Source organism: Thermobia domestica, chromosome 9, assembly GCF_964235325.1.
Source record: "Thermobia domestica chromosome 9, izTheDome1.hap1.1, whole genome shotgun sequence".
NCBI classification, from domain to species: Eukaryota; Metazoa; Arthropoda; class Insecta; order Zygentoma; family Lepismatidae; genus Thermobia; species Thermobia domestica.
The window spans coordinates 269,187,497-269,204,161 of record NC_137462.1 but is presented as its reverse complement, the minus strand read 5'-3'; the positions used below and the strand labels follow the sequence as shown (position 1 = coordinate 269,204,161).

The 16,665-nt window shown below is 36.8% G+C and overlaps 1 protein-coding gene across 1 annotated transcript in view; it reads left to right on the top strand.

The window, feature by feature from the left end:
• Bx42 (Puff-specific protein Bx42) overlaps positions 1-16,665 on the top strand; it is an 88,288-nt gene that overhangs the window by 1,822 nt on the left and 69,801 nt on the right. The window contains exons 2-3 of the mRNA XM_081726040.1: positions 4,470-4,614; positions 11,071-11,238. Of these exons, the coding sequence (XP_081582166.1) occupies positions 4,470-4,614; positions 11,071-11,238 (313 nt within the window). The remainder of the gene's footprint in view (positions 1-4,469; positions 4,615-11,070; positions 11,239-16,665) is intronic.

The following is a 16,665-nucleotide window of genomic DNA, read 5'->3' as shown; positions in this document are numbered from 1 at the left end:
TTCTTCCAAACCATGTGTACGGCATAAACTCATTCTCGAATGACATCAAACTTTATTAATACCAGTATTTTGGGTGTATGATCTACCAATGCAGTTGATGAAATGAGAGGAGTGGTTCAGAGTTAAATGTCTCCACTGACCGCTATGAATAACCACTGAAAAGGAGTAAACTTCACTGACACATACTAACCTTCACGACCGATATATTTCTACTTTGTCAAAAGGAATATTCTTCACATTAGACATGTACTCAGGGGTGTAGCCAGCAGGTTCATATAGGAGGGGCACGTCGTTTCTCAGGGGGGACAGCTAAGCCCAAAAAAATGTCTTACAACTAGTGATTTTGAAGCCTGAAAAGAGCGGAAAATTTTGGTTTCCGCCCGGAAAGCTGAAAACGCTGTTCTTTTAAGCTTATTGTGCTTAACCAAGAACTACTGACCCAGACCAAACGTTATATCTTTGTGCATAACTTTTCAATTTTAGCCCTCGTACAAAGAACCTATCTACGTAAGGATTGGTAAATAATTTACCGTAGATTATTAATTGTATGAATCGCTGATTTGAGAAAAGTCTTAAGTCAGCCATATGCTGCAAATGAGTTTACATTCAGCTTTGATTCATTGGGTTGTGATGTCAGAAGTCACGCTAATAGTAAGTGCAATATCGAGCTACAACAAGTGTCCCTGAGTTGAGAAACGTCACAAATCATTAGTTTGCGGCATTATTTATATTATTGACTTATGACGTTTCTCAAATCAGCAATTCATATCTAAACGTTATTTATAAATGACCGAAGCGAGGTAATCTTACGATGATGTATTAAAAGCTAGTCATTTTGGGGGCCCTGAGCCCAAAGGGTTCCCCGGTGACTACACCCCTGTATGTACTGTCAGGAAAACAACGTAACATACAACGCAAAGCAACACGCGCGAAATACACCTGCAATAGGGAAGCACAGCACATGAGTAAAGTCATATCCACCACACTTTCACGCTCAAAGAGAAAAGCAATAACCATCAACAGTAAGTCACCACGTGACTCGATACCAGTAACGAACCTAAAACAGATACGTTCTCAAAACCGGAACCAAAAGATCCAAATCACTGAATCGAATAAAATGAATGAAATGACCAAAAGTAAAAACTTGCCACCTTATTGAATTAGAAAACTTACTTTCCTTAATTAGCATGGTTAGACTCGGTATGTTTACAGGAGCTCATTCGTGGCTATGTGGTTACCGTACGGCCTTTGGCACGGAAGATCCGGGCTTGAATCTGGATGGGAATTCATATGGTTCGGATCCCATGTTCAGATTTAGATCCACATTTCATCTAGCCTCGCTGCTGAAAGTGACGGTGAACCTTAGGCCAAGCAACAAACCAGCGATAAGAAACGTTGCTTAGCTTGTACCACCGTTTTCTTTCATTAATTTGATAGTTGAATGTACGTGGAGATTATTTTCGGTATTGGTTTATGCTGCGTTACCGGACTCTTTTTCATCTTCTAATGTTATTTTGAGCTTACTAAAATATACAGTTTTACGTAAAGTATTTCTTCAGCTTTGTTGCGGTTTGTCTTGTTACCTATTCACTGACACTATAATTTTACCTACCGGTATCCAGTTTCTTTATGTGCAAATGTTAAGTCGGCAATTTTCAAAGAGGGCAAATTAAGACTTGTTGAAACCAGTGTGTTACATGCAAGTGTTTCTTTCAGAAAACGTGTGCCGGCGGGAAGAGGGGGAGGACACTGAAAGTACGTATTAACAAAGCCTACATCTGCTTTCTTACACTTTTCGGAAGGTTGGCATTTGCAGTTATAAGGTACCGCCTAATCTCTAAAGATGAAAAAAAGGGGGGGGGGAATACTTTAGCACGAGCTTTGGAACACTTGTAAAGCAGCATATTAAAATGTTTGTTTATATTTATTGTATTCTGGAACTATATATCTCTCACTGCTGGTAATTACGATTCTAGTACGTATCAACCTAATCTCCTCCGCGAGGCAGTGCCCCCCAAAAACACGCCTGAAAGAAACACTGATTACCTGTACCGGGAGCAACAGTGACCACGATGATGAAGGTATACAGAACTCATGGCAAGACATCATCACATAAGATAAAATCAATCCTAGGTGAGAAATATTGCCGAACATTGAAGAAAATATGATCTTGAAGCTTTGCTGGTGTCTACTATTAATCCAATGTTCTCGGGATTGCTGCCAGAGTGAGTGTTGCTGTGCTGAGCTTTCGTTACCATACAGCGGCAACATCTTCAGAGCTATTAGCGGAGATAGCTCCGAAGATGTTGCCGCTGTATGGTAACGAAAGCTCAGCACAGCAACACTCACTCTGGCAGCAATCCCGAGAACATTGGATTAATTGAAGGAAGTGTTTACATAGAACCGATACTAGAGCAGAACTCAGTCAGCAGCTGGAGCGATCTGTTTCTACAATCAACAGTCCAACGAGAGCTGCATAAACTCAGCATCCACGTTTTAGTTGTAAATTTCAAACCTCTAATTACTACTGCGAACGTGGTAGCTCGAGAAAGATCATACCAAAAGTTTAACTCTTGGATCTTTGTGATTGGAAGAGAGTGTTGTAATTCAATGACTGGTTTTTGCTTTTCTTTCCAACAATAGGCCAAGTTTATGTACCGGACGGAAGAAGGGGGGGGGGGCATATGCTGGCGTTAGCTGTATAGTGGTATTCCGTTGATTCTGGTACAGCTCCAAACGAATTACTGGCAGTGGTTACATTTTAGGTTACCAGGTCTATCCGACGGTAGCAGTGGCGTGCGCATTGAGGGCTGTGGGTATTTAAAAAAGTGAAATAAATAAGCATTTACTGCATTAAGATATACAGGGTGTTTATAAATGAATGCTGCAGTTTAAAAAAGTTAATTATATATCTATTTATTATCGTATATAGACAGACCTTACAACATAAGCAGCAGCAACTGCTCAGGTTTCTGATGCATTAATCACAATCCTTCAATATGTGTACCCTTCATCACACAGCACACATCTAGGCGGTAATCAAATTCTTCCCATACTCGGTGTAGATTGTCCACCGTGATGGTCAGGAGTGCATGCGTTATCCGATTACAAACTTTCTCAGGGAACACGGGCATTAGCGTTACATAAACTCTGTCTTTAACAAACCCCCAAAGAAAGAAATCACATGATGTTAAATCCTAAGAAAGGGATAGCCAGGAGGAGAAGATTGTTGTTTTCTGTTGCACCACGTCCAATCCAGCGGTCGTAAAAACACGATTAAGAAACTCTCGTACATTCCTGTGAAAATAGGGCGGAGCTCCGTCCAGTTGCAAAATGTAATAATCAGAATTGGTGCTCAGCTGGGGTAAAACAACCAGGTTTTCAACATGTCTAGAAATGAGTCACCGGTCACAGTTTATTGTTCGAACAAAAATGGGTCGTGCATTGTCTCGTGGGACACCGCACAGAAAACTTTCATTTCTGAAAAGTCACGCTGTGTGGTGTGGTTTCTCGCTCCCCAGATACGGACATTGTTTGTTTACCTTGTTATTACATGGAAAGTGGCTTCATTGCAGAAGATAATTCTTTTTACAAAACCATCTTTCTCTATTTCCAACCGCATTTCTTCATAAAAGTCACGCATTTTCACTTTGTATGCTGGTGTAAAAGCATAACAAGCAAACATAGATAGCGCATGAGAAACTTGGACAGTTGCCACTGCTTACGGTATAGAATATATTCATCTAAGGTAGTAAATAGATTTATTATTAATTTTTAAAACTACACCATTCATTTATAAACGCGCTTGATATACAAAAATTATGCTTCCGCTGATAGGGTATGGCATTGACTGCTTGAACCCCTATCCTTAAAATTCTGTGTATGGCAGAAATGTTCTTCCCTAATAAGAATCAGACTTTCAAAATGACACTGTGCGAACACACAAAGCCAGGCATGATGGACCATGGGTTAGGGACATCACCTTCCAAGTCTTTTGCCTCCCCGGGCTCTAGTGCACAATTTGTTGATAATAATAGTAAGAAGAAGAAAATGTAGAATATATGTTGATTTTATATAAATAATCATGGAATGTCAGTTGTTGAAAACAAGATAGCTATTTGTCTGTTGTTGCTATGGCAACAGAATAAATATACATAAAATAACAAGAATAAGTCAGTTGTAAACAATGTAGGTGTTTAATCGTATTTATCGATTTTTGTGATTCGAACTGTGGGCTATAAATGTAACAAGTTGAAATATAAAAATATAACGCTACAGATCTTCCACTGGAATTCTAGTTAGTTTCAGAGCAGCGGCACAGGTGCAGATTTCCTGCTCTATTATCTGTGATTTAATTGAATGCTATATTAGGATAATGTACATTTAAATGTGTTTTCATTATTTTAATAGTTATCTGGAGTTTTTTTGGTTGTAGTATCTTTAATGTTCTACATATTTTTGCTTTTCAGCATATTGCCAGCACCCACACAACCAGTGTGGGACAGAGATGATGAACGCAATAAAATTAAACAAAATGCTGCCCAGTTAGTATCTGCAAGTCCAACAGCTCCTCCATATGGACAGCGAAGAGGTTGGATACCACGGTCCTTGGAAGTATGTATTATCGAAAATCGTTTTCTTAAAGTTATTGAGTTGAGATTTCAAATACATGTAAATAAACACTTTAAGGTGGGCAAAGAACATATCTTTAAGCACTGTAAATTGTCGGTTTGATGGCAGAGAATAGTTATTGGATCTTATATATATATATAGAACAAATGAATTGCGGTTCTTTTGTTCACGACCTCATCATATAAATTAAAAGGGAACTTTTTCAGTACTCTAATTTCACACCGAATTTAAACTTACAGTTAATACTGAAAAATCTAAGTATGAGCAATATTGTGTAAGCCAAGTCACTCATTCAGGAGTCTGTGAAGCCTTATTTGAATATGAATATGATAGCCCGACAAAACGCAATGTCAAGAATATATATATATATAACTTCGAAAGATGAAGACCCTGAAATTTAGGTTTATTTTAGCATTTATTCGAACAAAACCAACATGACTATAAACTAAAAAGAGTCCTTTGGAATCATTTTCATTAATATTTATTAAGTTGCAAGTGTGCAATTTCTCAGTTACTGTAGTTAACACTTTAACTGCACTGATATTTTTAAAGAGAGTAAAATCAGAATTCAAGAGTAATGATCTTTTTTTCATTAATTTTCCCTTTGTGATAATAAAAATTATTACCTATTCTTTCAAATTGCTTTGATAAAGGTGCCATTACAAATAATATAAGTAAGTAAATAGCATAATAATAATAGTGCTAATAACAGTGTTAGCCAAGTATAGCACTGTACAAGGTAACTGAATATTTGTGCGTAATACAATTTAAAGGCTTAAAATTCAAAGTATACCATATGAGACTACAATTTTGATATTTCATAGTCTAAAATTGAGTCATATAAAGTAAAACCACTAAAATAGCCCTAATCTTGATTAGTTTGTCTAATAATAAAATATAAATATTCATAAAAGAGAATCATGTCTGAATTGTTAAAACAGGATAAAATATTATAAAAGTACTAAAAACCTAATACAAGCCTAAAGTCTTCTGTTATTATACATAGCAAGTAAGTTAGGCCTATTTACTGTAGAGTTCTTTGTACCGTTCTTACATAATAAATTTGCTTTCCTTACTCTGTGGTTTGTTTGGTGCTCTGTATGATATATTATTTACAAGGTTATATATAAATATATAATCACTATTATCATCATTTTTCTCTTACTTTTCTTCTTATTCCCAAATATCAATTAAATTTCCTAATATCTTAATTTGTATTCAATTCTTTCTAACAACCTATCCCATAATTCATGAATTTGAAGTCCATTTGTCCAATTCATTAATCCTTCTCGTTTTTCTCTCTTCTTTCCATTTTCTTATTAACGTTCTATTTTCTTTTTCCAAACCTTGTACCCCTTCCCAATCTATATCATATGCTATTTCTTTTACATGTTTATATATTGCGTTATTTTCTCTTTTAAGTCTCACGTCATCCGTAAGTTGTTTTATTCTTTCTTTAAGTTTTTTTTTTCCAATTCTCCAGTATATATCGTATCACATTTCTTACATTTCGCTTCATATACTACTCCTTCATCATCTTCTTTTTTGTCCTCATTCCCCATTTCCTTAATCACTTTTAGGATTCTACTTCTTCGTTTTCTATGTCTTCACACCTCCTTTGATTAATAAGTTCTTTAATATCTCTGTCTTTTCTCCAATGCTCTCTATCCCATTCCATTTTCTCTTCTCTTTCTTTGTCTCTTTTCTCTGCCCTTTCCTTCTGTCCTCTTTGATTCTACTTTTCTTTATATTGTTTATTTATAACCATTTTTCTCTAGGAAATTGTAAAACTTTTGTAGGTCTTCTTTCTTTTTCTCTTATAGTGAAGAATTATTTAAATATAAATATAAGAATATCAACGGTGTTAACAGTAGTGCCCACCCCCCTTATGTCCATGACGCACCCCCCCAATTGTTTACCCGTAGGTGTTCTTCCATGAAAAAAATCATCTTTTCGATTAATTTTTACACTCCCTCAAACATATTTATACAGATTTTTAACCCCCCTCCAAATATTTCAATGACGCACTTTGCGTCATAGCCCCCCCTTGTGGGCACCCGTGGTGTTAAGGTAAAACCTCATTAGCCTCATTTCCAACTTTTTCAGGGAAAAAAAAAAAAACTCTAACTCCCATTTATATCCTTGCAAGACAAGTATAAAAAGTTTTTTTGCTTAATAATACACAGAAGCTTACAATATTGTTCTCACATGTGGCCTGACCTATGGTGAGCTGAATAAGATAAAACTCCACATTTTCAATTTTTGGAGGGTTACGACCTTTTACCTTGACACCGTCGATATAATTATTTAAATAATAATTCGAGAGTCAACATGGAGGAAGTTACAGAAGTTCAGAATATAAAATAGGACCTGGATCTTCAGAGTCTTCAGCATCTGTTAGAGAATCACCTTTCTTTCAAGAAAACAGTTTACGAGTATAGAGAGAAGTGATCCAGAATCCATAATAATTTTATTGTAAAAGATGAAGAGCCAGAATTATTTGAGCCCTCCAGCTTGTGTGCAAGAAAATATTCAATTCGTGCAAACAATTTAAATTCAGTGTTCAGGATAATAGTCGCCGATAGCCAGATTTCTAAAGCGTTCACTATTGGACAGGACAACGTTTCACATTTAATTGTTCGTGGATTGAGAACATTTGTTTCAAGAGCAATTACTATACTGCTTGAAAGGTTGCCAGTTTCTGATCTGCTTCGCTGAGGCTTTAAATAAAATTATTCAGAAGGAGAAAATACATGTACTTGCAAGGTTCTCCCTTTGCCACTGACAAAATTGGTATAAATTTCCGTGGATGGTCCAAACAATTTAAATTGCCTTTTTCATATCCAAGATCACATCAGAACGGTCACCGATAACTCGAAAGAAGCTTGATACATATTGGTATATGCGGCTTGTATGTTATTTATGGTTCGATGAAACATGGTGTTGAGTTGCTGGACTAGAATGTGTATCCTACAGAAATTTGATCCCCTATATATGTCCGATTTTAAACCTTCACCCCTACTCACGGAATAGACCGATCCGAATGATTCAAACGGCAGGAGAAAGCGAAAGGTCTCTAGTATCGCACCAACTTTGCATGTGTGTGGTGTGTGCACCATGGCTTCCAAGGTGAATCGCTTTTCGGAAGGTTACGCCGTAGCACTTTCTCACGCAAATTTTTCCGTGACACAGGTTTTAAATATAGTGCGGGGAAAATGAGTGTGCATTAGAGTTAACGACCATTCAGAATGTAATTAATCGGCATAAACACCAAGACGTTTCAGCACTTTCTTCTCTTAGTAAAGGAAGTCAAAAGCGACTGTGTACTGCGGTGACTCCATCTGCAGATCAAAAGTTGCGCCGAATGGCTTTGCAAGAAAACTCTCGTACACAACATGTGATCGCATGACGATTGCACGTGGCGCAGTCAACTGTGAATCACAACCTAGGTGGCAAATTAAAGTTCCAGATTTTTTTTTTTTTTTTTTTTTTTTTTTTAATCGTGGACATGACCTATTGCGGCCCGTCGAAGGGAAAGAATGACTCACTGTAAGTGCCTTTACGAACGCCATCTATCCGGTGAAAAGTAGAAGCTTGTTGCCACACTCGATGAAGTATGAATTTATCTATCAGGTCGTGGCAAAATTCGAGCTGTAACATACACCTCATGGACACAAAAACCGTCCTGACCATCCGTCAGTACGAAGCAGATTTCTCGAAAGTATTTCTGGTTGTCGCTTGATACTGTTACGAAGGTAAGTTAGCGATTCGGTAGGTACCTAAAAACTGCAAAATCATTTTATCAGCAATATCTTCACACCAGTTTATACAGAAAATCTGCCTTGTTTGTGTGGAAATCAAGTCCGTGTGTATATAGATAAGGCCTCATCACATACATCCTGTTCTACACAGAGATTTCTGCAACAGGTAGTGGCAGACACCGGCATCCAGGCTATTCCCTTCCAGGACATACCAGTGAAGTAACCTGATGTTATTCCCATAAATTCTTATAGTCTGGGCGTATTGAAAAGAGCATTTGCACCTCGTCGTATCACTACTGTCTGTGGCCTTTGGAAAGCCTGGCAGGAGAGGTGGCTCGAAATCCCCATTCATATACTTCAACGGAGCCTCCTACAATGGAATTTACAGTATAGGGCTATTGCGAAACACATGTTGCTCACATCGAGGGCAACCGATTGTGGTCCCGTGGTTTTTCTTAAGGTAGGTGAAACATCAAAATCGGGAACACACAGACAGATCAACCTTCTGTACTACGTTCTTACCAGGTCGTCGAAGAAGTTTACTGAGATCACAGAATGGATTGAATTTCCTGTGAAGATCTGCAGTGCCCGCTGGTTGGAAAAACGCGAAAGGGCGTTGGGAAAGCTGCCGAATACAAATCCTATAAAAACTCTGGAGAAAGCAGCAAGTGATTCCTTTATAAAGTGCAAATTGGCTCTGTGCAAAATTATAGCAATTGATGTCCATTCATCTTTGATTCTGTAGGAAAACTTTGACAAGATCTCATGATTCGATTTTAGCAGGGTAAAATCAAAACTGCTAAAATGTACAGATACATGTCTATTAACCGTTGATGTGAGATAAGCAGAAAATCTTTTTGTAACCAATATCGACATTCGATTTGATGTCAGATGTTTTCTCGAACAAATAGAACAGAGGCGGAGGAACAACAGAGACTGGAATATTTACATTACTTCTACTGCATCCTAATTTTCATGACAGCCAAGCTTAAGTTGTTTTTACATATATAAAGTACAAACCAGGTCGGGTCTTCAGTTAGATTTTTAGGTAATTTACTTTATTCACTCCATGTAAGTCAAAAGAGGTTCTCTCCTTTTATAAAGAAACTTCAAATATGTAACATCATAAACGATGTGCTTGCTGAAAACTAGGAAAGAATACATCTTATTTTCTAGTCTGAAGACAACAAGACTTCAAGAAGTCTTTCAGAATTGTAACGAGCAGTTCCATGCTGGTACTGAAGAATAAAAACATTTATGGAAGATAGTGAAAATTGACCTGCTATTACATGGAAATGCAACGATCGAAGAAGGTTTTCCTTCAATTAATCATTCCTAATGGAAAATATACATGAAAAGATTATTATAGCACAAAAGCATATTCATAACTAGATACAAGAGGTAGGAAGTATTGATTGAACACATCCAAATCACCAGAAGAATGAATCTTTACTTGACAAGCTCCAGGAGTCGCTACGAAGAGTACTTCCACCATCTGAAGAAGATAAGTGAGCACAACAGAAAGAAAGCTGTGAAGAGAATGTTGGATGGACAGCTGATAAACTTTCAGCAACAGAGGATGCGTCTGAAACGGGAAAGGGATCAATAGGAGCTAGTCTTTGATACTGAACTGGACGAGTTTAAGAAGAAAGGTCTTCTTTGTATTAAATTTCAGTAACTCTCTGGGGCAAAAGTCAAGAGTTTTGTTCAAATTGCGAAGTCAGTATAAAAACCATACTAAAGAGAGACTGTCGAATTGGTAAGAAAAGGGGGATGGAGGGGATGTAGCCATAGAATGCTTATGAAGGGCTTTAACCTGTAAGAACCCTGTCTGAAGTGAAGTTAAGTGCATGGAGCATGGAAATCCTTTAATCCGCCAATCACATTTTGAAATGACATGTAATGAATAATTGATTGATTGTCATTTAGCATCATTTTTCAGCACCGAAGCTAAATGGATTGAGACTTACTGTTTAAAAATTGAATGCGAACAACTACTCGGAGTTTGTATCACCTGAGGCGAATACCCCATACAATGATTCGAACCCGGGGCTACATGCACGGAGACCATGTTTGTTAGCCATTTGGCCACGAAGAGGCATGTTATTATTATGATGATAATGCCTTATTTCGTTATTAAACTCAATATCAGCTAATATTTGGAATATAATTGAGGGGTAAATTTGGATAAGGGCGTAACTAGCAATTCTTCAATTTTACAAGAGAGCAGAAAAACAAACGCCCTTGTCCAATTAACCATCGTATTCACACACTATTTTTGGAGACAGGCGTTCGCTACGGAGCAGAGATATTACCTTAACACCACCTAGAAACATACGGTCATGCTCAAACTTGCAGAAAATAAGTATATCTCATTTACCGGAAGTAGGTCGATACGCCCTTGTCCAAATTACCCCTTCAATTGCAAAGCTCCGTGTTTTTTTATGTAAGAGCTTTCTCTCACATTTTACTTTGTGTGTACGTTTTACATACTTGTTTGTTGTTATCCACTTACTTTGCACATTTTGGTACGTACACTTTTATTTAATCTTTATTATACTTGTTAGTTAGTATTTTTTAGAAGCGCGTATTGTGTGAATGCGTTGTCAACATATTGTACTGATTATGAACATTTTGTATGTTTCGTTTTGTGAAATAAAGTGTTTATTTTTCACAGGACTTCGGAGATGGAGGTGCGTTTCCAGAAATTCCTGTTGCCCAATACCCTCTTAATATGGGTAAGGAAGAAAAGGCTAGTACGTCCAATGCTTTGGCTGTGCAGCTTGATGCCCAAGGAAAAATCAAATATGATGTATTAGCAAGACAGGGGCATAGCAAAGATAAGGTAAATTCTATTATATTATGGGGAATGCCACACAATAATGCTTTTCATATTTGTAGTAGTTTTAATTTCTTCTCTTTAAGTACTGGCGCAAATCTCAGCGGGATGAGGGGACATGTCCCCTCCAATCTTGGAACTAGGGGGACTGCCCCCCAATAATCCGATTTTATTTTTTTATTTTATTTATTTATTTATTTTTTTTTTTTTGGGGGGGGGGGAGGGGATGTGATGATTTGTGTCTGACTGCTATAAAGGAAAGTGAGATGAAATTGATGTCCTCCCAGAATAAGCCTTAAATCTGCTCGCCTCCTAATGTTGAAGACAGCTCTGTTCTTTTGCTGATTCTCCACAGCATTGTTTTTAACTTCATTAATATTTTGAACATCGTTTTGAAGACAGATTTACGCCACTGTCTTTAATTATTATGTGTACCCTTTAATTCTAACCACATTGATTCTTATTAGGTGTATTTCAAGTAATACATTTAAATATGAAATCGTATTCGTGAAATCTGAACGTGAGCGACGGATGGCATTAATAAAGGATATACTGCTGACAGTTTTGTCAATAAACTGTAAATAGGTGCTCACTTCCATCATCCAGATTATTTATTGTTTAATAAAGAAATGTCTAATTTTCGTTGACAGATGTTATCATTATAAAGATTTGGTAAAACGAAGGTACTGATTTTCGATTTCCATAGATCCTTTCCCCACTAAATACGTTTCCTTACCTAAGTGGGAGCCACAGTGCTCATGGTAGAGCATTCACCTCTGGTGTATGAGGTCCTTGGTTCGATCTCATCCCGCGCCAAATGAGCTTTGTTTTGGACAAACACTGTGTGCGTGGGTTCTTCCGTTTCCTCCACTTTCTTTATTCCACCATCTCGTTAATTTCTCATCATCACCGTCTCCTTTAGTTTAAACGGCATAACCATGGGACATAAAACTTAAAAATGTCATTTTCCTTACCTAAGTATTCACAATGCTAACAGATATCAGCGAAAATTCGACTAAAATTTACTTTTCTTTCTTTTGATATGTCGGGGCCGCGGTGGCTCAGTGGTAGAGCGTTCACCTCTGGTGTATGGGGTCCCGGATTCAAACACTGCTCCCGCCAAGTGAACTTTGTGGTGGACAAACACCGTGTGCGTGGGTTTCCTCGGGGTTCTCCCGTTTCCTCCCACTCTTCATTCCACCATTTCATTCATTTCTCGTTATCACCGTTTCCTTTAGCCTAACCGGCATAACCATGGGACGTAAAACTCAAAGATTTCATTTCATTTTTTTTCTTTTGATATGTCGATCTTGTTAACAGTGACATTTATAGTAGTCGCAAGTGGCTCATCATCGATATTGACATAGATTTTCTAGTGTGGTATGTAATACGATGTTGTTACAGATTAAAGGAACTGAATAAAAAGTAAATTAAACTTGAAGTTATCGTTTAAAAGTAAATTGATCTTACCGTAGTAAGCAACTTTCACTCTTCGTTGTAGAATGTGCGAAAAATGCGAATCATAGCTTATAAAGGAAATGAATGCTTGAGGTCAAAAGCTATAAGAAAAAATAAATAAATGTAATTTCGTTGAATTCACGGGCAGCTTAAATTTGCAGTGATGTTACCAAAATAAAGCTGGTAAAATTAGATTGCGTTACTCAGTGCAGAATGGAACTTCATGATCTTGCAACATTGACAAAATTATGAACCAGAATACTCTCTCCTTTTCATGGAAACTTCAATCATAAGATACAAAAATGTTACTTTAAAAGAGGAAAGAAAAACTTGTTGAAAGGGTCATAGTATTACCTTAAAAAGTGATCTAACATCATATCTGAGAACCCCTACAAGAATTTTTATTCTAATTGAGGAGAGCGAGCTCCTTCGTGGCTAAGCGGTTAGCATACACGCCTTTGGCGTGAGAGACCCGGGTTCGATTCCCAGCGGAGCTCCTGTGGTTCGGATTCCACGTTAATCAGTAGGCCCCGTTTCATATAGCCTCGCTGCTGAAAGGTACGTTAACTCGAAGTCAGCTCAACTCTAATTGAGGGAAGAAATAAGGTTAACAGTATGGTGGTGCATTATTAGAATTCTATTATCAGTAAATATTTTCTGTCCAACCCTGATTCGCCAGGTCTACGATTCGAGTGATGAATTCTCCGTAAGTTACTGATAACATATTGATGCTTGTGGTCTGAAACTAGGTCTGCAGGTTGAAATACTTGTCAGTTTTCAGTAGACGAAACAGCATTATTAAAAACATTATGGATCAGAGTTCCCGCTGACCTGAAAATTCCCGGAAAAAAAAACAGGAAATTTAGCTTATTCGTAAAAACTCCTGAAAAAGTCAGGTGGTTTAAGTACTTTTTTTTTTTTTTTTTTTACTTTTCAGAACTTTTTTTTTCCTTAACCGTCCATTTTGTAGGAGATATTTTATAAAATAAGTTAATTTATTTTTGCGAAATTTCTCCACCTACACATCCATTGTATACATATGAATGCATAGTAGATGAAGATCCCCCTGGTAGCAAGAAATATAGTTGCTTTTTTACATTATATATAGACCTAAAATTTGTAAATCGTGAGCTGGAAAACGTGAAAATGTCAGGGAATTCTTTGTCGACAAATAAGTAATACTCTATGGATTATATCTAAAAGGAAACAGCATTGCTTCATGAATATTGTTATTTGCTAAACTTTCACTGTAATTGCAAATTATAATGAAAAGTGTAGAAAATAACAATACTCTTCCGAGTCCATGTATTGATGCGGAGAACGGAATAGTCTTTCTGTGAAAAACACTGACATTGGTTTTGCTACACATACTGTCTTTAAAAAATGTCAACCATTAACGGATTTCAACATTTTGGAGGATTTTCTCTGAAATTGTAAGAAGTGTCTATAGAAATTTGTTCTTAACGTCTGGAAAATGCCGTTTAAATCCTAATTCAGCTCCGCAACTTGGGACAGGGGGGAGATACATAAAAATGATCAAAAATGACCGATATTAGTGCCGAATCCAGAGATTGTAGGGTTGCTGAGATGAATAGTGACATTTCCGATGCCGTTTAAATTCGAATTCAGCCCACAAATAGTAATATTTACTTTTTATTTATTTACATTATTTATTATTTTCTGATTTTTCATTGTATTTTCTTTGTTTTTATCGATTTAATTTTTTATTTTAACTCAGCGAAGCGTGTAATTGACGCTAGTTGTTAATATAACCATGATTTTATCTCATAAGAATTCAAATATAGAAAAACTTTTCAGTCAGTGCTCAGTGTGTAGCAGATAATTTAAAAGTACATACTTTAATAGCATTCAGACTTGTGCACGATTCAATGCCTTTTTCGGGTGACTTTGAGAAACTATCCATAAAGAAATCCTCAGGGTGTCTATCGGTCACGAAGTCAGAAAACAGTCATGTAAGTCAAGAAAAAGTCACGAAATTCAGCTTTAGGATTTTACCTGTACGAATATAAGCACAGACTGGAAAATTTTATTGTATAAAACGTCAAAATTCACCGCCAAATACGTCTATTGTCGGCTTTAGACGCTACCAAATCGCAAGCAAAGCACGTTCGATCGCATGCATGAAAATTCGGCCTAATTCGCATTCAAATTCGCTCTTGAGACTGTCCTTCGGCTGGCATCATTGAGCAGTGGCGATGCAAATCGCATCGCATCGCCGAAACCACCTACGCCTCTAACCAGTTCATTCAACTGAGAAGATACCAACCTTTTATCACTCCAAGGAACAACCTTTGAAAGTAGAGATAAGATAAGTGCTGAAGAATATAGGGACTGTTATTAGTTTTTGAATGTTACGAAATTTTATGGTTTGGTAAAGAAAAGGTCACGAAATTTCATTTGGGAATTTTAGTAGACACCCTGATCCAGGATTTATTATGTACGAAATTCTTGTACTCGTTTTGTAGAAGCAGCAAATCAGCTACAAGAAGAAGACAGAAAAATAAAGATAATTCCGAACGAGCTTAAAGCTAAGATGAATAAAATAATGGAAGATGTGCACAGTATTGATGGGGAAATAAAACCCTTTCGAGAAGTGAAATGAATTACATAATTCTGTTGATTTTTTTTTCCCTAAAGATATGTTGTTAATATACCATAACCAGTTTTATGTATATAAATCTCCCTTTTTCAGTGAGTATCTCACTGTGATTTACTCCCTCATATGTGACGAAACTCGTCTTAGACTAAAGTTACATATTCAAGTATCAGGAAAGATGTTTGAATTTTAGCTTGGTGCAGGAATTTTTATTCGGCAACTGTTTCGTAATTTTGTAATAAAATACGTTGTATTTGTTTTTATATTATTTTTTCTAGTTGATAAGGGAAAAAATTATTACTTACGTATCACCGTTATCGTGTTTTCTTGGTCTTGTTTTACAATTAACATGGGAAAGTATGTATGGCTAATTACGCATCAGGGAAAACTTAAAACAATGTTCTGGAAAACCAGGAAAAGTCAGGGAATTCCTTCCTGTAACTTTTGTCGCCACCTTGTATTATGAGTGTGAAGACGTGGAGTTTTGTATCTGTGAATAAGGTGTTTACTGTATTATACTTGGAAAAATCATTAAAATTAACATTTAAAAAAATTAAAAAATAAAATTAAAACATCTTTATTACTTTAGAATGCACATGGGTCAGAAAATTAGTGCCACTCCTTCGTAAATATTTTCGGTCACAGGCTATTTTGATGAAACTGTGTATCAACACTACAGACATATAGCTGTATCGTGTGACGTACCGGTTTTCACGAAGTAAGTGGAGATGTTCTGATAATCAGTTGTAAACATGTCTCGATAGGTGTAAGTGGCGTCCAAATTGAAAATGCGTACAGTGATTTTTTTTGGAGGGGGAAGGGGGGCGAAAAGGTGTAACTGCACGGAAATTTATCGGCAGTTGCATGAAGTGTATGGTAAAAATTCAATGTCACGTCAAGCTATCACGAAGTGGTGAAACATATTTGTGAACGGACGTAGAGATATTGACGATGCTGAGCGTGAGGGAAGACTTTCACCTTGTGACTTCCATATGTTTGGTCCCATGAAAAACGAACTTTTAAAGCGGCGATACCACTCGGATGACGAGGTGAAAGCTGCAGCCCAAGAATAGTTATCGGGCATTGGACGAGATTTCTTTGCAGAAAGCATAGACAAACTTGTACCACGCCTCGACAAAAGCTTAAATAACGGAGGTAATTAAGTTGAAAAGTAAATTGTGAATGGAACTTTACAATACAAATAAACTTATTGTAAAATTTCTGTCCTGTTTTATTTTCTTAATTAGTGCAACTAACTTTTTGACTGACCTTCGTGTGTTCTGTAATTAATATCAATGAATGGTTATCGTGTTAAATTTGTGCGCTAATAGGTGTCGCCATAGGAAAAGGGTTGAAAG